The sequence below is a fragment of the Coturnix japonica genome, chromosome 2 (genome assembly GCF_001577835.2).
Source record: "Coturnix japonica isolate 7356 chromosome 2, Coturnix japonica 2.1, whole genome shotgun sequence".
Lineage (NCBI taxonomy): Eukaryota > Metazoa > Chordata > Aves > Galliformes > Phasianidae > Coturnix > Coturnix japonica.
This window is the reverse complement of record NC_029517.1, coordinates 101,623,756-101,645,411: the sequence shown is the minus strand read 5'-3', so window position 1 is coordinate 101,645,411 and position 21,656 is coordinate 101,623,756. Positions and strand designations below refer to the sequence as shown.

At 40.0% G+C, this 21,656-nt stretch overlaps 1 protein-coding gene and 1 long non-coding RNA gene across 3 annotated transcripts in view; one reads left to right on the top strand and one right to left on the bottom strand.

Annotated features, from left to right (window-relative positions):
* Positions 1 to 2,659, bottom strand: part of LOC116652960 — a 45,041-nt gene extending 42,382 nt beyond the window's left edge. Inside the window, exon 1 of the long non-coding RNA XR_004306228.1 lies at positions 2,599 to 2,659. This is a non-coding gene — a long non-coding RNA (uncharacterized LOC116652960). The remainder of the gene's footprint in view (positions 1 to 2,598) is intronic.
* A 149-nt stretch (positions 2,660 to 2,808) lies between these two features.
* The window catches only part of TOX (thymocyte selection associated high mobility group box), a 216,222-nt gene continuing 197,374 nt past the window's right edge, over positions 2,809 to 21,656 (top strand). Inside the window, exon 1 of one of the 2 annotated variants that reach the window (XM_015855653.2) lies at positions 2,809 to 3,030. In XM_015855653.2, the coding sequence (XP_015711139.1) occupies positions 2,929 to 3,030 (102 nt within the window). In that variant the 5' untranslated portion in view covers positions 2,809 to 2,928. The remainder of the gene's footprint in view (positions 3,031 to 21,656) is intronic. The other variant, XM_015855652.1, reaches the window with a different exon arrangement.

Sequence of the window (21,656 nt, the reverse complement as noted above, 5' to 3'; positions counted from 1 at the left end):
TAGCAGCAAAAATTTTATAACCTCTCAGGGCCTGCATCATTAAGTATGAAAATAACTTGTAGTGCCATGCAAAACAAATGGTATAGTTGTAAACTCCTACAGACTCCTCGGAACTTGAAGTCTTTCTTAAGGGAATCGCCAGTAATATTTCATATAAATACAAAGCCAAATCTGCACTATCTGCCATCATATGTTCTAGTCACTCAGGTACTGACACCTCCAGCTCTGCATTAGCATGCACCAGTCACCCAGACCAACTTTTCTAGAAGCAGTATCTCTATCATCTTTCTCTACAACAGGCTGAAAAATAATCCATGGCCCATGAATAACAAGTTTCTCAACAGCAGCTTTTCAATACAGAGCTGCAATCTGTCTCCCATTCACTTTGTCAAATTACGGTCCACATATCAGCCACTTGCAGTAGCGATATATCTGCCAAGCGTCAAGTACATTTCTTGCAAAGGAAATTCTTTTTTAGGATTTTTTAACTTTCAAAATGTCTGATCTCAAACATGCAAAATAATGAGTCAGACTCCAAAAAATCATAAGGTTGTTGGTTGTCTTTTTTTTTTTTTTTTTTTTTTTAATTATGATAATTTCTTTTCCTTTGGAGCTTTTTTCTGGGTCATGTTTTCAAGCTTTTCTCCAAGGCCATGAGGAATTTTGACAGCTTTTTAAAAAATATTATTTTTGTAATAGCATGTTTATGGAAAATATTTATTGTCACCATGTACTTTGTGTTCAATTCACAACTAAGAATCTTCTAAGATATTTTGTGTTAAATCATCCTGAGAATTTTCATTCAAAACAGTTTTCTTTAGTTTTCTTTACCATTACTCGTATATATTTTTTTCCAGATAATTAAGCTTTACAGAAAGTAGGTTTTTGGGCATGGAGGAAAACCACAACTTAACACAATCTCTTTTACAATATCAAAATATCTGAGTTACTGATTACAGGCCCTCACACAAATGCGATTTCTTCACCCTGAAATTCGTAATATGCTCCCTCTTAACAATACTTCCCCTTGAAATACCTGTTCTATTTGTAGGGATTATAGGACACTTTCGTTTGAAAATACACATTGCTAATGTTCAGAGTTCCCTAGATTTCAATTTATTTTTGAGATCAAGATGTTTGTGAGTAATTGATAAATGTAAACATTCTCGCTGATGGGATCTATTGATAATGGCACCTGTTAGTGTCACTCACCAATTTAACGAAAGGCATTCCTAATACTCATGATACAGTTTCTCTGCATGGCATTATTTGACTTTAGTGTCCTTCCTGTACGTTTTTTCTTCAGTCCCTTCTGTCATGATTAATACTACCAGAGACTCTGTATGAAACCCAGTGGGACTGCTCACGGTACCTCGAAGTCACTGTTTCTGTACTGCTGTCTGCTGAAACCTTGTTTTGTTACTTAGTCCCTCCTACCTGCGGATCCCCAACTTCCCTCTGTTTGCAACTAGTTTGCTCCTTTTTCACTACCCTCATTTAGTTCTTCCTTTCTCCCACATCTGTCCACCTCCTTGAACTTCCCAGCTCCAGACTTTTGTGAGGAAGGATGGGCCAGGGCCAAGCACCATAGTCACAGCTCAGACCCCTGTTCAGGTGGCACATCATGGGGTGGTTCTTTGCACTTTACACTTGCTTTCTGCTTTCTGAGGTGCCCACGTGGACTTCGCACATCACAAAGTCTGGATGGGACAGGAAGCGAAGGGCTCGCCTAACCCTGTTAGGACTAATCTGTTGGTGGACCTCAGAGAAATACAGAGACCCACAGGTCTGACAGAACGTCTGTGGGGAAGGCCAGCGAGCCAAGCAAGTGGGCCGAGAGCTGTGAAACTGTGCTGGGGGCTCTCACAGAGACGGCCCGACCGACCCGCCTGCATCTACAGGCTGCCACCCTACAGGACCGCACCCCTCGGCCGCCGGGCCTAACCGGGCCGGGCCTGCGCGGAAGGGGCGCCATAGTAACCGGCGGGGGCCGGGCGGCGCCGGGGGGCCGGGCGGGGAGGCGGGTGGGAGAGGGCGGGGACGGCGGCGGGATGGCGGGCGCGGTAGCGCCCCCTCTCCGCGACTCCCAGCCCCGTCCCTTACGGCCGCAAATGGCTCTTCCCTCCGCAGCCCCTTTGTGTGAAGCACACTCGGAGAAGCGCCGCGTCCCCCGCCGCCCGCCGAGCCGCGCCGGGCAGTGCCGTGCCGAGCCGGGCGGCCATTCCAACGCGGGCGGACTGCTCGCCGCTCCCCGCGGGGGTGAGCGGAGGGCTCCGGCCTCTGCTACCGCTTTTCCCGGCCACGCTCCTCAGGGTGGGGGGACAACTAAAATACACCGGCAGAAAACGAAACAAACAAATCAATAACAACAAATTTAAAAAAAAAAAATAAATAAAAAGAAAGAAAACAGAGAAAGAAAGAAAGAAAGAAAGAAGGAAGGAAGGAAGGGGCAAGGAACTGAGCGAGAGAGCGAACGAGCGAGCGAGAGGGAGGGAGGGAGGGAGACGCGAGGCAACTCCGAGGCTCCCATAAAGCGCGGCACGCACGGAGCGAGCGCCCCGGCGCCGGTGCGCGGGGAACAATAAGTGCTGAAGTTACCTGCCCTGCCGGGAAGGAAGGAGGGTTTGTTGGTTCTCTCGCAGACATCTGCAGCCCGGTGCTTTTTTGGAAGAGATTTTTTTTTTTTTTTTTTTTTTTTTTTTTTTTTCTCTTTACAAACCACAAACGGATGTGAGGCAGGGAAGGTGTTTCTTTGACTGCCGAAGTCAGGCACCTCTTTTCTTTTTTCATTCTTCTCAGCCCTGTTGTGTGCCCCCCCCCCATCCCCCCCCTCCCCTCTCGCGCACACACGCACACGCACCCCTTTTTGCACCAACAACGTTAACAACCCAAAGACACGGAGAGGAGTTTGCTTGATGTTTGAGTGAAATGGACGTAAGATTTTATTCACCACCTCCTCAGCCTGCGGCCGTTCCTGATACGCCTTGTTTGGGACCTTCCCCCTGCTTGGACCCCTACTATTGCAACAAGGTGACTCGCGTTTTGTCTCGTCCGAAGGGTTTTCTTCGCGCTGTCTGTTGTGCTGCGGTCGCGGTGCCGGAGCGGTCGCTGAGCCGCGCTGCGGGAGTCCCGGGCGGGCAGCGGTCGCGGGGCCGGGGCACCCCGAATTCAGAGCCGGAGAGATTTGGGGGCGGGCGGCCGGGGAGGGGGGCGGAGGACGGGGGGGGGTGGGGGCATTTTCCGTGGTATGTTCCGTCGGTGAGGAACAACGTGGTGTCGGTTCGGAGGACTTGGATCTCCAGGGCTGCTGTGAATGGGGATCGTGTCCGCTGAGCAACTCTCTGCCCCATAGCGAGCCCCGCAGTTGATGTGTCAGAACGGTGCTCGGCCGTGCCCGGGAGCGCGCCTGTATGTGAACGTGTCTGTGACATATGTGTGTGTGCACATATATGCACGCATATACTTATATATACAGTTATGTCTGTATGCGTATACATATATACTCACACACCTATACAGAGTGTATACACGCAGTAAAACAGGGTGACAAGTCAGTCCAGCTCAAGGACTCACTTTGTCCCACTCTGGCTGCCCAGCCAGTTCCTCAACGACTTGTCATAGGGTCCGTGTCCTCCGGAGCCCGGTGTCAGCCCCCGCGCCCCGATGGGGCACCGCACAGCCCGGACCGGGCCGGGTTGCGGGAGTGCGGTGCTGCCATCCCGGAGCACTTCGCGCTACTTTAGTTCCCGAGCAGGGGGATGGGGGAGAGAGCATCGGTGCTGCCGCTGTGGCTGTATGCATGAGCTGCACTTTGTTGTTACGGAGTAGTCTTTGCTCACGAATGAAATGTTGTCCGTAGGACATCCTCAGGGGGTGTGAGCGCTCCTGCAGCACTCGCTGTCCCTCAAGGTGTGCTTAGAGACGAGCGTTCTCGCATCACATCATCTGCGCGGGGCACAGCGGCACGGGTGCGGGACGGGGAGATCTCGGGTATAGCGGGGTACCAGCGGCTCATCCCGGCGGTGGGACCTCGTCGGGCAGCCCCGCTCCGCGCTGCCCATTGTCACGCCGGGCTCACGTGTCGGGAAGGTGTTGGGAGCCTTCTCTTTCCCCGCCGGCAGCTGCCCAGATTCGGAGATAAAGGGCGAAATAGGAGATACCGGTGTTAAAACGCAGGGGCAGCGGCGGCGGGGTGAAACCCTCTCAGTTTTCAGGAAAGATTTCCCACATGGTCTCATCTACCAATCGCAACAGGAAGGACCAAATCCAGCCTGGCTGCATTTCACATACACTCAATGGAGTTATAGAATTCAGGGATAAATCTGGCCCTTTGTGGGTGCCTGAGGATGTTTTGGAAGATCCCAGAGGTACGGCTGTTAGCAGCGTTCAGTAGCTGTGTTTGGCAGTCTCCATCCCCTGCCCCGTAGATCGGAAGTTGGTGCGAGGAGCGAACTTTGCTCAGCAGGAGGAGCCCAGATGCACACAAGCAGGTGTGCGGGTATTAATTTTTTTGTTCAAGTGCTCAGAGTACTGTTAGGCTGCTCCCCTTGATATGCGGCTTGCCATTAATTTCTCTGTTGTCTGCTTTTGTACCTTGTAACCGTAAAGTGTTGCTATGTAAGAAGCCCAGGCTAGACTTAATGGCATAAGTACCAAAGTGTCTGAAGACCCATTTGGCAGTGAAACTGGACAAACGTTATTAAACCTATCAGTGATTTAAGGCTTCAAAAAGAAGGTAATGACTTGAATACACATTTCACTCATCATTCTTGAGATAGTGGGCCAGATTTAATTTAAAAGTTAAATGCTTTGGAAAATCAGGAATTACTTTAATATATTAAATCATTTTCCAATTAAGTTCCTTAAATCATTTGTGGTGGGTTGTGCTGCAAATCGAATAAATTAATTTAGAAAGAAGTTTTTCGGAATGTCTTCACTGGCTGGTTAAAGCTTCTTTTAAGTCATGCCATGTATGAGGGAGCAAACTGTTCTTTTTAAATGCAAATGAGACACTCATTCTGGAGACAAGTTGCAACTCTTCTATTTCACTTTGCCTGAACTGATAATGTGCTTAAAAGTGCACAGTCATAAGACATATGTTTTCTGCTTGGAAGACTTACCAGGAATGTTTCCTATAAGGTACTGAGTATAGGATGAATGTCTTTTTCAGATGTCTTTGCCCCTAACCGCTGATTACATTAAACGGGCAAAGGAGGCTTTCTTAGGCCCCTTGGAGGCGTACATTTACTGAACATTTCATTTTTCACCTCTTTCACTCTCTCCCTTCACCCAGCATGATTAACATTGCTGCGAAAACTTATCTGACTTGTTCCAAACATGCAGTCACGTTCCGGTATTGCCCTGTCACTCATCCTCCTGCTGTGTGTGTTTGGGGAGCTGGAGGGGAGGCCTGCAGGATATCCCCCTGGTAAGGTGGGTTGGCTGCTTGCAGCCCATCTCTCCTGGTGTAGGATGTGGGTACAGCAGTGGGACAAGTCCGTGTTTGGGACTGGAGTGGTGGTCTTAATCAGCTGCTTTCCTCTGGCTAAACATTACAAAACTCATCTGGGACTTGTTCTTGCTTCCCATGAAGTCAATAAAAACTTGCTTTAGGTACTTGCTGCTGGCCTTGGCCTTTGTTTGCCCACTGAGATGGTGGCTTTGTTGTTGTTTTTGTTTTGTTTTGGGTTTTTTTTGTCAAATAGGGAAGACTTTGATTCCTTACATTTTAAATCTGCTAAAGCTGCTGGTTATTTACAAAGCATCCCACAAATAAAACTTTTCAGTTTTCTAGTAGCTTTTTGCTGACCAAATGATTGGGCAAATCATATGAGTGAGTATCCAGGCACTTGCACTGATTATACTGATGGCGCATGTTTTCTGTAGGCAAAGGAAAATGCAGCAGCGTAGATTCAAGCACTCATATCTTATCTTACAATTTTCAGTTGGCAGGCTTTGTTTCAGAAGACTGCTTAGATCTTTATTTCATAAACCTAAAATAACATTCTAAGCATCTTAGTCTAATATTTCTCTATCTGCTGTGAAAGCTCATTATGCTGTGCATATATTGTCATGCAGGCTTTTCCTTGTCTCTCTCGCAGTACCCATGGAGAGAGAAAAGTAAAAGAACAATGCAAACAATGTTGGTTATGACAACTGTGTGAGGTATCTCTTATACAAACAGACAGAATGGACGGTATGCTGCAGTATATAGGTCAGCCTTTGAAATAACATAGTGATGCTCTTATGCTGGACGGACAGATTTAGAGCTGGGGTCGTACCGTTTGCCTCTTGAAACTTGAAGCATAATTGCATTTCAGACATTTACCGGCTAATAGGAGTAGTCTGCTGGATGGAAGTTTATTTTAGGAAACATCATGTTCCCTAATTGAGTTGCATGTTACGCAAAGAAATAACTTTGGTAATCAGAATGTATTAATGCAACAGTAGAATATGGTCAGAGATTTCAAGGTACTTGAAGAAGTCAAACAATAAGTTTAAATGTTTATGTAGGGAGCAATAAATAACATTCTTGTGGCTTTCTGTACTGAAGTTTCCCCTCTAAAGCCTGCGTCAGTCAGTGCTGTAAGAAGGATCGGTATATTTTCATGCTTGCAACTTTACGGTGTTTTCAGATATCTGCTCACATAAAGTGCAGTTACATAATTATAATTTGACACAGTTAATGACAGGGATGCTGACCCCTGCCAACAGCAGGGAGAAAATAATGGTCTTTACTGCTCCCAATGGTTAGGCTTGCAGAATTATTCACTAGATTCTTGTGTGATTTGCTACCTGGTTCAAAATAAAGAAGTCTACAACTCATCTTTCTTGTATCCACTGGTACTTGTCAGTGCAGTGGAAAAATACAGCCAGACAGCAGAGGTAGAATGATAGTCTGTAGTTGTTTTTAAAAAGGGGAATACAGACGAAAAAGAAAAAAATAGAGAGAGAGGAACACAAAACCTTCTCAATTGAAAAAAGCAGAGTGACACTGGATAAAGAGAATACAGTACTTTGTAAGTGGTAACAATCCTGCTAGCAACCGGAATTCTATGGACCAAAAGTCCATATAAATTATATACAGCATTTATCATAATTGATGGTGTAAACTGAATTCCACCATGGAATCTATCCTTTTTAAAACGTTCTGTGGCTGTTTACAAAGTGTCCATTATTTCCAGTGGCTTGATACTGTCCTGTTTGTATCTGAGATTCAGGATTCTTTAGAGTTATTGCTCTGAAGCTGAAGTGTTTGTGTTTTGGCAGAATGTTAGGCTATGCTCATCTAACATGATCACCGTTTATATATTCTGGACATCTTTTTTCCTTGGATGATTACTTTGTCCCCTAATGCATTAGAATCGTACTTGAAATTTTTTGGTGCTACTTAAAAAGATTAAACAGTTACATTAGAACTGACTGTTGATTTTTAAGTGTTTTAGCTAGTCTCCAAAAATATAGCACAGGAAGACATGAAATAGACTTTCCTTCCATAGGCTACAATACCTTAGAGGGTTGTGCCAGAGTTAGAGGCATACGGAATGTGGAAAACAATTTATGCATGTGCTTTGGAGAAATATTTCACTGAGATGTTTTCTAAACCAAAGCTTTCATGGCCATTCCTATATGTATATGTATTTTCTTTCTGCCATACTTTACTGCTTTGAGAGAAACTATGTTTCATTCTCTTATCAGAATGAGGTGTTCCATCTCTAGTGGACTACCCTCAGCCGGCTTAACATGAGGTCTGCTGAAACAAGTGAAAGCTGTAAGCTATCAAGAATGCTGAATTTGTTAAACACTACATTGTATGCATTGGTGCTTAGGTGAAACCAAAGAGCAGCTGGAGCTGTGTTCATTTAAGGACTTAACAGAGTTGATATTGTGGAGGACTGGGCAATCTCAACTTCTGTTGAATTCAGTGCCTGCTGGGGATTATTACACTTTACCAGCACGCTCCTGCCGTCAGATTCCCATTTTAGCAGGACTTTCTCATCTTATTAGCACTGCGCAGAAGCATCAGAAAATTTTAAACACAGACTGTTTAAAACACGATTTTATAGTGAGTCCTAATCATGGTAGGATTTAGATCACAATTCTTGGATATTTAAGTCCTTTATGGATGGTAGATGTAACAAAGCTTAGACAGCAGAAGCAAAAAGCTTCCTTTAACTGTTCTCTCAGCACATCTCAAGAGTGACCTGAAAGCACCGCTTCGCACGGTGAGAGGGAGTCCCTGCATCCATTCAGACCTTGGCTGCTGGATCCAGCAGTGGTGGCAATTAGTGGCAGCTCTGTTTATTTTTGTGAAGTGAACACATGTTCTGCGGATGTCTTGCATGGGCTGCGTACACTAAAACACCAAGTTTAAATATTGCCTCGCCAAACTAAAGCATTGTGGTGGCAGTGTTTTGTTACACGACAAGGTGCAGGTTTTCTGCCCAAAGAATAATTTCTTATTAAAAGTGCTGAGTTATAAACTGCTCGAAAACATGGCTTGTAATGGGAGTGCCAAACAACTGTTAATTATAGCAGCACTTCCAAAATACTTTAGGACATGGAATTCACAGTAATCTGAATGAGATTTTCTTGGTCATATCATTTCTCCCTACAGAGTTCAGTTGGAAAATGGGAACAGTTCATTATTCTGTGGCTAGGCACGGATTGCATACCGTTAGCAGCAGCATCAGACATTGCACTGCTACAGCAGCAAGTGCACAGAAGGAAATTTCACCTTCCCTTCCACTGGAATATCCTATCCACATTTCATGTTCACCAGTTGTGATCAGTTATGGGTTAATGAGTTAGGGCTCTGAATAAAACGTTTAGCTCTTGACTAGGATCTTCAAAGTTAAAAGTGCTTTTCAGCAGAGATCTTGATGTAACTGACATTTATAATGTCTGTGGTTTTCTTCTGCTTCTTCTGTTTGCAATAAGTAGTATTTTTAGCATTTGAATTTCATACGGCTCTACTAATATTTATATCTTATCTTTCAATTGCACATATGCTGACACTGTTTCTGAACTGTTCATTTAGTATTTATTGCTGTGCTTCTATTAGATTTGCCACAGACCCTTTTAATATGGTTTCCTCCCAAGAAACACACTGCTTTCTAAGCTGCGAAACATACTTGAATTACATGAGCGTCTGACAAATCCAGGTTAGAGGAAATGTCTGAATGTTTGCATTCTTGACTGCTAAACCACCCTGTACCAGTCAAAAGTGGCACCAGTGGCTTTTTCAAAGTTACTAGTAGCATGAAAAGTGAGCTACTGTGTTGCTTCTTCTGTCTCCTGCTATTGTTCAGAATTATATGGTCCAAAAGGTTAAATAGAAGCTACTGTAGCTGGTATATTTGTGTTACATTAAGCAAGTCTACAGTGAACTCCAGTTCCTTGCTCTGTATGCAAAAAAGAAATCAGAACTCTGAAATCAGAAAGTGATGGCCTGTACTTTGGGAAGTGTGTCAGTAAGGGAAATACGATGCGTGTGGAGTGAGGCAAAAGATTGATCTAGAAAAGTAAAAAGATTACAGATACATGTAAATTCCTATTGTCTCAGTGTAACTCAATGTGTATACAGACCCATGCATTTATGCTTTATTACTCACCTTGAAGAAGGTATCAGTAATTTCTACCCTGCTTTACAAGTGGCTGGCTCTGAAGTCGTACTTCAGTTGCAGTTGCTGAAAGTGCAAAAGTTTGTGTTCGTGAATAAAGGAAAACATTTGTTTCCTATCCACGCATCATGTTTGCATCAACTTGAAATTATAATAAACAGTAAGAGGAGATGCAATAGTGGAAAGAGAAGATAACCTTTCAAAAAAAGTATAATTTATCTTTTGGCAGACACAGTTGTGAAAATTAGTCATAGAAACCTGCAGATAGAAGAGGCTTAATATCAAAGCAAATGATTTATTTTATGTTAATGGCTTTCTGCTAGGGCATAAAAGACTGCTCATAATGGACTCTCCATGCTGCATTCAGTTGTGAAGGCTAATGGGATAATCTTTCCCAAAATTAAGCTTTTTGAAGTAAATCATAGTGTTATTTTTTTTCACGTTAACCCTTGAAAATGTATTAGCAAACTGTTTTTTTTAAGAACTGCTTGTAATCTTTATTGAAAAATATAAGGGAAGGCTTTTTCTTCATTAGCCGCTTTCTTAATGATGTTGGAAATGTCCACTTGTGTTCGGTTGTAGTTCTGAGCAATAGTACTGATGATGTGGAAGTCATTCAGTTCTGTGGTTTATCACAATACAGTCAGTTTTCTCAAGGCGTAGTTGTTTTTGCAGATCGAACAAAGGAAAATAACTTATGTGTGTGTGTTTTTTTAGTGGCCTAACTAGTAATATTCCAAACTGTAATAAAAATCTTAGTTTTGCATCAAGAAGTTTTTCAGATCATGTTTGCAGTTAGTGATAATCAACATTATATTTCAATAAGAGATAATTTGCCTACTAAAGTTCACATAATGTGCTAATCATGTCTAGTGGTTAATAAAGGCCTCCTATCTCACTCCCCTGATGGCTATAAAAGGCTATTATGTTCATGGCAGCAGTTCAGGTACAGCTGCTGTGTGTTAATAATGCATCATTGTCCCACTAATAAACACAGCAAAGGTCAGCAACCCCAAGCACCTAAAACACCTATTCTCTTTCCAAAATATTTATTAACACATTAATAGCGTATCTATTCATTTTGGTTAGGATTGTATCAGTTAACGACTCTCATAGATTCCTGTGTGTTCAGGTTTTGCAACCTGCATCATTCTTCTGTGAACAGCAGTTGTGCTGTTCTTTCCTCTTAATCATCTTTTTAATTTTTATTATTATTATTATTATTTAGCTGTCTGTTGTTCCTTTAATTTCAAAATAATATTCCACAATCAATTTGTAATTAACTTATTATTTTACTTATTTTGTCAATTTTCACTTATTTTTTCCTCAGCTCATTTAGGAATATAGAGGCTGAATTTTCATTAATGAAGACACATAATAGGAATTGTAATTATATGCTAAAATTTGGTGAAGTTGTGTAACACATACACATGCACATGGAGAGATATGTGCATACATGTGTACTTATATGCACTACTTCCTTTAGGTTTCATGCATAATTCTGTATTGGTGACTTATGTTTTCCTTTTTAGCATAGATTGCTGTATTCATAAAGGTTTTTTAAAATGCATTTTCTACAGACAAAGAACATATTCACATGGGATTTCCATTTTGCCAGGGAAACATGCAAATCAATAGGCCAGCACTTATCTGCATTAAAATTAGGTATACTGTAATTTATGGGCACAGTGATATTGAATTTGTCTTGCATAGCCACAGATATTCTTTAAGGTAGCCTGACTATGTGTCCTTAGAGAAAAGCAAAAGTGTTAATTGTACAAAATCTCATTTTCTCATCTGGTAGTATTGTCTTTTGTTTTCTGTTACTCATTTTGAAAACCTTATGGTTTTTTTTTTTGTTTTGTTTTGTGTGTGTGTGTGTGTGTGTGTGTGTGTGTGTGTGTGCTGTGTGATTTACAAACAAATGTTCAGAGGGCAGAAAAATAACACTACACTTCCATCAAGAGAAATGAAAAAGCTTAACTAGCTGAAGGGTTTCTATGTGGTGTAGCACATAGCTTCAATGACACATTTGTCATGCTTTAAATATATAATACGTGTAATAAAATATGTACAGGCATAGTTGTGATATATGTGGTGACTGGCTCCATCGCTATTGTTTGTAGTCTCTGCGGTTGTCATACGTTGTTCTTTGCACATCATACCCTTACAGCAGAATTTGACACAATTTCTAGCTTTCCTGCACCATTTTCATTGCACAATATACATGAGTTTGACAGGGTGTGTTGAGGACAACTCTGGCAAGCAATTGATATTTTGAAGTGGCAAGCGTTTCAGCAGCTGCCTGCTTGTGAAAAAGGAATGATAAGATATACTGTATTGTTAGTTTCAGGCAAAGCATTAAGGTTTAAGCTCTGTAAAAATGTACACATTATTCGTCAGTGGTGAAGCAAGCCTTTTATGTTTTTTAGAGCTTAGCTCTCTGGCTGATGTGAACTAGAATGACATTGGTTTAATGGTCAGTAAATGAATAGGAGTACTTTGAATTTGAACTGCTGCCAATTTTGCACCAACAAAGAGACTGACAAAAGAAAGATTTTATGTGAAAGCAAAGCACAAGCAATGTTTGGGGAGGTGGGGTGAGGGCTAGAGGAACCCAACAGGAATATTCTTCAACGCAGCCTTGTATAGATTCTAGAATTGTTAAAACACATCCATTTTGCATGCCTCATCAGTTACAAACCTAAGCTGTTTCATCTAATGTTCTTTAAAACCTGTTGTATACACATAGTCCTTTAGAATATATTCATATGGAATTTACAGTGTGTTTTTCTAAGTACCGCGCTGTGCCCTGAAGGCCCGTTGGCAGAACATCAGAGTTGTCCACTGCTGGAGTTCCCAAGTCTCTATCTGGTAGTGGGAAATTGTAGTTTAATCAGTTATGGCACTTTCAGTGTGTAACATTCATTAGTAAGGCAATTTGTCATGACTGTTAATAGTCAGGATGCATCTGCTCTCTCTTCAGTTACAAAGCATGATGAGGAAGAGCAAATATTACGGTTTCTAATAATATTAAAACATTTGGAAAGTGTAGTTTGAGTTCAGTGCTTAAAACACAAACAGAAGATTGATAATGATCGCTTTATTTTCACAGGTTTTACCTTTACAGATGTGATTTTAAAGTACAGTAATGTTGTTATGGGTTGTTTATGATCAAACTATGTATTGCAAAGTAACCACTGTCCTTTCTGGAGTTTATCAAAGACTTTTCTCTATTGTCATAAATTAGGATATTTTCAGAGATGCAGGTCTTTAGGATTGATCCACATAATTGATCCATGTAATTTTCCAGTGCGATAGTAATAAATTGTTCATTTCTGGTAGTAGCAGGCATTGTGCTGTGTCAGTTCTGTGGCTGGGCAGCGTAGGGTGTTATAAAAGACATCTGTGGCAACTACCAAACAGACAAAATGCAATTGGAAAAATGTCTTCTTCTCCCTGTAAACTGGCTTGTAATCATTATTCATTGTTCTAAATATGAAAGGTTAATTGTTTCATACAACCAGGAAGTTAGGCTTCTTTTTTTTTTTTTTCAGAAATATCTGATAGCCCTCATGTATTACATAATGTGATAGCTTCACACACAATAGCTTTGTGATACATTTTAATTTTTAATGAAAAGCCCCCCAAATTTTAACATAATGATTTCTTTAGAAACTGAACCAAATCTTGGTAAAATCCGTTCTTGCTAGTAACAAAAGCTGTTACTGTTTAAGTTCCTGTTCAGCAGTTAGTTGGTACGCTTCACTGGATGTTGTCAAAAAGGCTTTTCTCTTGATTGACAACCCCGTAGGAATGTGAATGGAGATTTTAATTGCATATCATGTATGCATATCAGAGTGAGTGGATTCACTGACTCTCCTTAGCTCCATATCTCTACAGGTCAGCCATGCCAAAATACTTTTTTGTGTGTGTGTGTGTGTGGTTTTTTTTGTTTTTTTGGGTTTTTTTTCCCAATAAGCAATTGATATATTTTCCAATGAGAGAGAAAATGTGCGTTCTAGTGAAAAATGGACTGGAAAGCAAAATATTCCTCTGAATTTCAGAGGAAAAGTGAGTGCAATACGTTTTCAGATAACGAAGTAAGAGGTATTTTGATAATGTAAAATTCATTTCATGTCTAAGTTGGCCAAAGACTGCTAGAATGTATTTCTCTTCTGACATTTGTGAGCAGAAGTGTGTTTTTCTTTTTTCTTTTTCTTTTTCTTTTTTTTTTTTTCTTTTTCTGTTTCTTTTTTCTTTTTCTTTTTCTTTTTCTTTTTCTTTTTCTTTTTCTTTTTCTTTTTCTTTTTCTTTTTCTTTTTCTTTTTCTTTTTCTTTTTCTTTTTTTTTTTTTCCCCAAGCAGACTTTGAACAAATTCAGACACACACACACACACACACACAAAAAAGTACAGCAAGTGGAAAAATTTAGTGAGGCAATCTTCCCTTTATAAAAGACTTGGGGAAACTGTGGAGATGCGAGGGGGTGGAAGGTTGTTCTTCCCATGTGTGGGAGATAGCAGGCTTTCTCATTCATGCTGGATTCAATCCACACTCTTTTTTTGGGCAAAACTGTTGCTTTAGTGGAAGATTTACCTAGGCTGGCAGAGACCTTAGTTGTGAGTCTAATGATAAAACAGAGTTTTGATACCATCTGCAATGCAATATTTCATTTTTTGCTTCTTAGGAGCAGTAAATGATACATTACTGCAAAACGACACTGATAAATACACTTCAACATTTTCCATAGCAAAGTACATTGGAAGTGAAAATGACAAAGCTGAAGATTCATTATTACAAATAGATATTATATCTTGATGTCTTAAATTAGATACCGGGTTTCATTTTACATAGGAAGCCACAACATTGGCTGTATTTTTTCAAAGATTATAAGGCATCAGCAAATGAAAGCATAGCTACAATGCAATTGTGGGGAGCTTTTAGCTGAGATTGGGTTTTGTGCTTATACAGAGACACTGAAATCTAAAGGGGGATGATGCATTTTTCCAGGAGGACCCCTGGGAAGGAATTGTTACTTAGTGAAAAAGGATTTTTATCCTAGTTTGTCAGTGTTCCTGGATGAAAAGAAAATTGACTGCCTTCTGCCTTTTTACCCTTTGTGTAGAGCCAAATTGCAGTTTCAGGGCATATTTGTGTAAAGTGTGGGAATGGTGGATGTCAACCACTTGTTGAGTCTTAAGGATACAACAGCAAGGCACATAGCCTTGTCCGACAACTTGCTGTTTAACTTTTAGGGATCTTGTTAAACTCCATGTTTGACTAACGCGTATCTTATCCATTTCTGTCTTGAATGTCAGTAAATCCCCTAGGAGTGTTTTAAAACTATGGATGTCTTAAGAAGAAAAGTAACAAGACTTTATTTCTAATGAAGCAAACCCCTCCCGATTTGATTAATGACATTGAAAGCTGGTTGGCTCTGTTCCAGGAGCCAAAATTCCAGGAATTTTTAGCACTCAAAAGCAGAAAATAGAGGGAAATGGAAAATGGCAAAGATAGTGACCTGAAAGTAAGATTCCCTCCATACAGTACACATTCAAATTCCAGTCCTGTGAGCAAATGCATCCATCAGTGAGAGTCATGGCTTTTGGACACTCAAATGTGTTTAGATGGTTTACACCTGTGTAAGTTTCAGACCCTGGAATTTTCAGCTCTTTTGAGAGGATTTCAAAAATTCTTTCTGATTTTGGGAGACTTCTATCACAGCCACCAGATCCACAAGGCTCGCAAACCTAGGAATAACTGTAGACGTTGGAAATGACAATCTAGAAGGAAAGAAGAATGTTTAAATATTTTTTTCATTGTTGAGGAAAGAGTACTCAGTTTGTGCAGAGTGCTAAAGTTAGATTCAGCTTGTGACTAAGGTTTTAGTAAAAACGAGAGTGGACACTGGAGCTGTAAATTTGCTGTCTCATGTAATGCTGAGAATATTTCAACACTGCTGTCATGAAGACTTGATTTATTCAGGATTTTGTTAGGTTGTGAAGTCAAATACTCTAATGCTGAAAATGCCAGATTAAAAGTGTCTTGATTTTGCATTTTTGGACATCATCATAGGCAGGAATTGATGGAATATGGTAGTGGATGTAGAATAAGTGATCATGCCATTGCAAATATATTATACAAGCAGTTACAAATGGCAGGTGAGCGAGCCTTAACTCTGGCATTTTCCAGATTTTGGCCTCTTGACTCTGCAACCCAAATAATATTCTTTCAAACATAACTTTTTTGTATGTTACTAATTCACTGGATTATGTCCATGACATTGCTATTGTGTCTCTTGTGTTTGAGTCTCTTCAGCATAGCTGCACAGATTTCCCTGTTGCAGAATTAACTCTATTAGCAGCAGGGAGAGTTTTTCCATGGTAAGTGTGGGGAGATTCAAGTCTTGCTGCAATTGGGAAAATTTTGATCTCTCTCCTAACAGCAACTTTCTGTTGAGGATACCTTGATACAGGCTGCTACGACAAGTGTTTCAAGAGTAGGGGTCCAGCAAAAGAATTCTTGTGTTTGGTTGTTATTTTGTCATGGTACCTACATTTTGCTGAGGAACCCAGATGTATGTTCAAGATTTAGTAACTTCTACAGCCTATCTTTGAACAAAAGCTAAAATAAAAGACATTTTCCTATATCAGTGTCACTTCTTCTGAATTTCAAAGATGTGCAGCAGATAGTAGATCTGGCCGAGTTTTCCTTAAGGACAAAAATTCCACTTAAACTCCAAATACAAGTATTGTGACCAGAATTAGTATGTGCCATCATTGAACCAATAACTGTGAAATAGGCGAAACTCTGTCATACGTACCTTCTGTATCTTACACAGATACTATGCACATAAAAATGTGTAAAGTAGCATCTGTTAAATGTATGCTCATATTAAACTCTCTAGTTTGTATAAATTAATTTAGTTCTAGTAAAACCAGAGGATTTACTATACAAAAGCTGGCAAGTTTGTCCTCTAATATTTGTCTTTGGAGCTCTGAGGGAGTTTTCTGTGTGTATATAATAATGAAAGCTCAGAGAAAAATATACTTCTGAAATGGAAAAAAATATTATGCAGCTAAATCCTTTACCCTTTTAAGAATGCTTTGAGTTTAAAAGACTCACTGAAACATAATATTACAGTGGAAATGTTAAAGAAGCATGCTCTAGCTTGGCTTTGGTTTTATTCACTCCTTTCAGAACCTCAAAATATGAACATTAGCACTTACTGCAGAATAAAATAAGTAACACTTATAGTATAGAAAGTTTTCATTGGAGGAGAAGATTGCAGACTTTTAAAAAACAAGTTAATTACAAAATAGACAGCCTTTCACCTGCTGCTTCCTATGTGGTTGCTTGGATTTCTCGAGATGTTGGGAACTCATTGCTTTTCTTAGAGCATTAAGCATATTCTGAAGCAATGGGCACATTGTTGTACCAGACCTGGAAGTTAATTTTCTGCCATTCACTTCTCAGAGCCTCCCCATTTTCAGATTTCTGAGTTTGTAATAGCATCATACAAAGTTGAAAATCACAGAGGTGTAATGTAATGCATATTTCCTTGTTTAAGGAAGTGATTTGGGGTAAGAGAACATGACTTTCCATCCCAGTCCATAGCTGGGCCATTGTTTGGTTGAGAGTGGGAGAGGGGAGCAATGGGGCATGGAGCATTTAGGGAACTCATCTAAGAAAAGAGCTCGGATGGTGGGCTTTCAGCAAGGGTTTGACCATGTGCTTGCATTTTACCATTGCTGAATGTTAGTCTCCTTTTTTACCAGCAGACTCCTTTCTCCCTTTCTGGTGAACAGCTGCTGAAATTTGGAAAGATAGATCTATAGAGTTCTTACCTGTTGTCTGGTAATTAGGGATTTGTGCTGCAGCAGAAGAAACCCTGGAGTGTATCCTCAGACAGAGGGAGCTAGAAACTCAGAACTCTGATATACCACAGAAGGCAGATTTTCTGACTGGTCTTGGCCAAAGCTGGACATCATTTCCACCTCCTTGGACATTTAAGCTATCTTCAAGGGAAAGCTGACTAGGTAAGAAGGGACACAACTGGAGGGTCCTAGGTTTGCTTTCCTGTCGGTGGAGATAATAAACTTATGACCTCAGTTCTTTGGAGTAAGAAGTCTGTGGTTTGAAGGCCTAGACTGACAATGTACCTGTTTAAAGAAAATAGCCAATTTCAGATTTTCATGGCAGCACAGCTGTTAGGATTAGGACTGATCAACAGAAGTAGTACTGGATGATTTTAAAAGTTCCAAGAAAACATTTACAGGACCCTTTATTGAGAATTATTTTGCTTTTTTTGGTGGACTTGCATGACTCCAGGCAATGTTTGCTGCCTTAAAGAACCATCTCAGAGCTGTAGAGGCTTTTCTGAGGTTTGAAAGGAGAAGAATCTTTTTTCTTTAGTCCATGAAATTTTGTGCTAGTTATTCTGTCAGTGCCTTCATCTGTTGCTTTCCTCTTATATCCATTAGAAGTTCTGATGACCTACGACAGAGGCTGCCTCTTCATCAGCTGATTTGCCATGTCATGCCAGGGTGTGTCTTTTAAGGTAGACTCCAAGAACATCAAGAAATCTTTCTGTGACAGTTCTCAGGCAACAGAGAGAGGAATCATTCAACAAAAGTTTAATTGTGAAAGAGGACTGGAGAAACCCTAGGAGATGCTGTAACATTTCATGTCCCATTGACTCTGATAAGACCACTCTTTTCCACGTTCCATTTTTTTTTTTCTCTTAACTTGGATGAGTGCATCATTATTCCTCAACAGTATCTTACTTCATCCTTTATCTGGTGGTTCAATGCTTTATGCCTGTAGCTCTTTTAAATAAATAAATAAATAAATAAATAAAGGTTTGGATTTGAGTGTGGTGGATTACAAGGAGTAGACCACTCATTTATGTGAGCTTTCCTCCCTTTAGGGCTACTGCACGGAGAGTTTTTCTATTTAGTATGTTGTTTTTTCACTGCCTTTACAAATCATGCAGTTGACTGCACTGAGAAGTTGCCAAAGGAATCCTGCTGCACAGAAACAGTTAAACACCTTATGATTGTTGACTGTGCCAGTGTTGGACTAATGAGAGGACCGGCTTACACCTATGAAAGTAAGGAAGAAAAGAGTCAGAATTGTAGCTTGAATTCCATACTTAGTTTGAAATTTCTAGTTATGACAGTATATTTTTGTATATAGAATTATTACTCTTTGGCAAGCCCAAAAGTTTAAACACTTTTGGGTGGGCTAAGGATGAAGTTTCAGTTTAACTCAGAATTTTCTTGCTTTTGGGGTTTTAAACTTCAGATTGTAATAACATTTCATGAGCATCAATTTATATGGTGCAGTTATTTGTAGAAAGTGTTGTTTTTTCACAATCCTAGCACTAAAAGAAGTTTGCTGCTTTAGATTTTAAAAGGTGAAGTTCATTATGGTTTTGTCTTCTCACACAAAAAAATGTGTTCAGGATATAGAAATGTGACGAGCTGTTTGTGAAATAGTTCAACAAATCATATATTTTCTTTCTGTCTTGTTATTCTAAAAAGGAAGGCAGCCATGAGTAAAACTTTGCTTTCTGAGTGCTTTGTTGTATGTGCTGAAATACACTGCTGAATATCTTATTACATCTTACATATACCACTTGCATAGGACTGCCAGGGCCTGTCACCAGCCCTCCTTAATGCAGTCTCCTGTTCTTAGTATCTTGTGTTTAGATTCAGTGCAGCTGAGTAGAAAGTAGAAAAAGTAGAAAGCTGCTGTCTTTTTAGTGCTGAATTTTTAATATGTTTCAGCATTTATAATGATTTTATTATGGTGCAGAACAGAATTAGATTTCTTCTTTTTTTTTTTTTTTTTCCAAATACCACCGAATATGAAAAAGGAGACATTCTTTCCTCCCTTGAAAAAGTGTGCACAGAACATTGTGTACTCTGTTCTCTATGTATCTGTGTCTCTAAATTAGTTTGTATCACCTCTGTTATAAAACTCCTTTTCTTCCACCACTCCTCTGAAATTGCCTTTCATACTCAGTGTAACCTATGAATTGGTCCTGTGAGTGAGTCACTCCAAGGTTGTTGTTCTTCCCTTACAACTACATTTAATATAAAATACTGTGCTGTATGTTATGTCCATCTTGTTCAGATGGAACAGTGTCTGCTGAGATGGAAAAGCAGAATGCAATATCAGAATACATTTAAATGTAATAACGTCTCTAGAATCTGTCTTTTTTTTGTGGTACAGAAATAACAGCTCCCCTGCTTTGGCTTTTAGAGACTTGTGGTATCAGTATTACAATAGCAGGCTGCACCTTGTTGTCCCCTCCGTAGAAAGAAATGCCACTGATGTCCAGGGGAGCTTTCCTTTCTTCATAGACTGTGGTTTTGCCTCATGTCAGCTGTATAATCTCATCTTAGATAACCCCTTTTATTACATGAGGATTTACGTAGGTGTTACTGTTTTAAGTATGCTGCACATTTATTGCATTAATGAAATGATACAACTGGGGTGAATTTTCAGGGCTGTTGCATTTTATGCACAGTGGCCCTAAAAAAACCTTACCAAAAACATTAAATTTGATTTCTATTGAGTGTTATTTTTCTTATAAGCACATGTACATTCCAAAGTCCATCAAATGCAAAGATTTTAAAGTATTAAACCAGCATCAACTATTACTGCAACAACTTCACGTTTTTGCAGTTGCAAAATTGTGGCTGAGGGTCATTTGAGTTGCACTTTCCTCAAGAAGTAAATCATTTGTTTTATTTTCCTCTGTGTAGTAGATCAATCCAAAAGGTATTTCATTAGAAAGACGGAGAAGTGCAGGCAGGCTGTGAAAGTAGGATAAGAGACAAATGCACAAACCCACTGGCACTCTGCCTCACTGCAGTGCTCCCTACAAGATTCTCTGCAGCTCATCTACTCGGTAAGCAGGATAAATTGTACAGCTAGAAGAAAACTTCAGTAGCTGAGGGAAACCACAATGTCAGGAAACTTGTTTTTGTTGTAGAATAGTCACATGGCTTTCTGTCCACATGTTTGTGTTCCAGACTTTCAGAAACACTGTGCTTCCTTGCCCTCTCAGGATGCCTTTATGTAAAGAACTTGACTTTGAAAGTGGGTATACAGTATTGTTTCAGAGTACTTCAGGGTAAGTTTTCCTCCATATCAGTGATCAGATCTGGTTTACCATGTAGCTGTATAAGGGTAATGATGCGAAAAGAGGTAAGACGTCACCTTTTGGTTAGAATTTTAAAATGAGCCTTAATCCACTTCTGCAACTCTGCTGTAAAATTACATGGGGATTTTGCAAAACAGTGAATATACTTCCAGTTGATGTAGGCACACTAATCTGTTTTTGTGTACAGCCCCATGCATACATCTGCCTTGGGCACATTTTGGAAACAGCCTATAGGTGCCCTGTTACTGCACGCAATTCAAGAATGAAACACATCCTTGGACTCATCACTGGATGCAATTCCACAGGCAATCATGGCTTTTTGTACTTAAAAAGATATCGAATATGATCTGATGTTGACAGACCCAGCTAACTGAAGAATATAACAACTATTCTAGTTTGCAGTAGTTTAAATGTGTTTTTGAAAGTGTTTGAGGAATCATTTTGAAGTAGAAGTCTGAGAATATGAGATATACCGAAGGAAATGTTTTTGTCTGTCATGAAAAATCTGCATCTAACTAGAGGCTGCTGTGATTGTGAAGAAGAATGATAGCATCTTATCTGTGCTGTATGCATTTTTGGCTGTCAAAATTTGCATATATTTAATGCATTGAACTGTTTTAAAAACACAGTTCTTACCATGGTTGTCAAAATATTTTCTATAATGGATGAATTTAAATCTAATTAACATATTCATTTTTAAAATTTATGGACTTTTTTTGTCTAAAGTGAATAATTTATGTTCATATTTAAATATCTATATCATATGCAGAATCAGTATATATCTCAGGTGTAAGTAGAATTTGAATGTCATTCAGTCAACAGCTTTATACAGCTGTTCATTGACACTCTCTTAA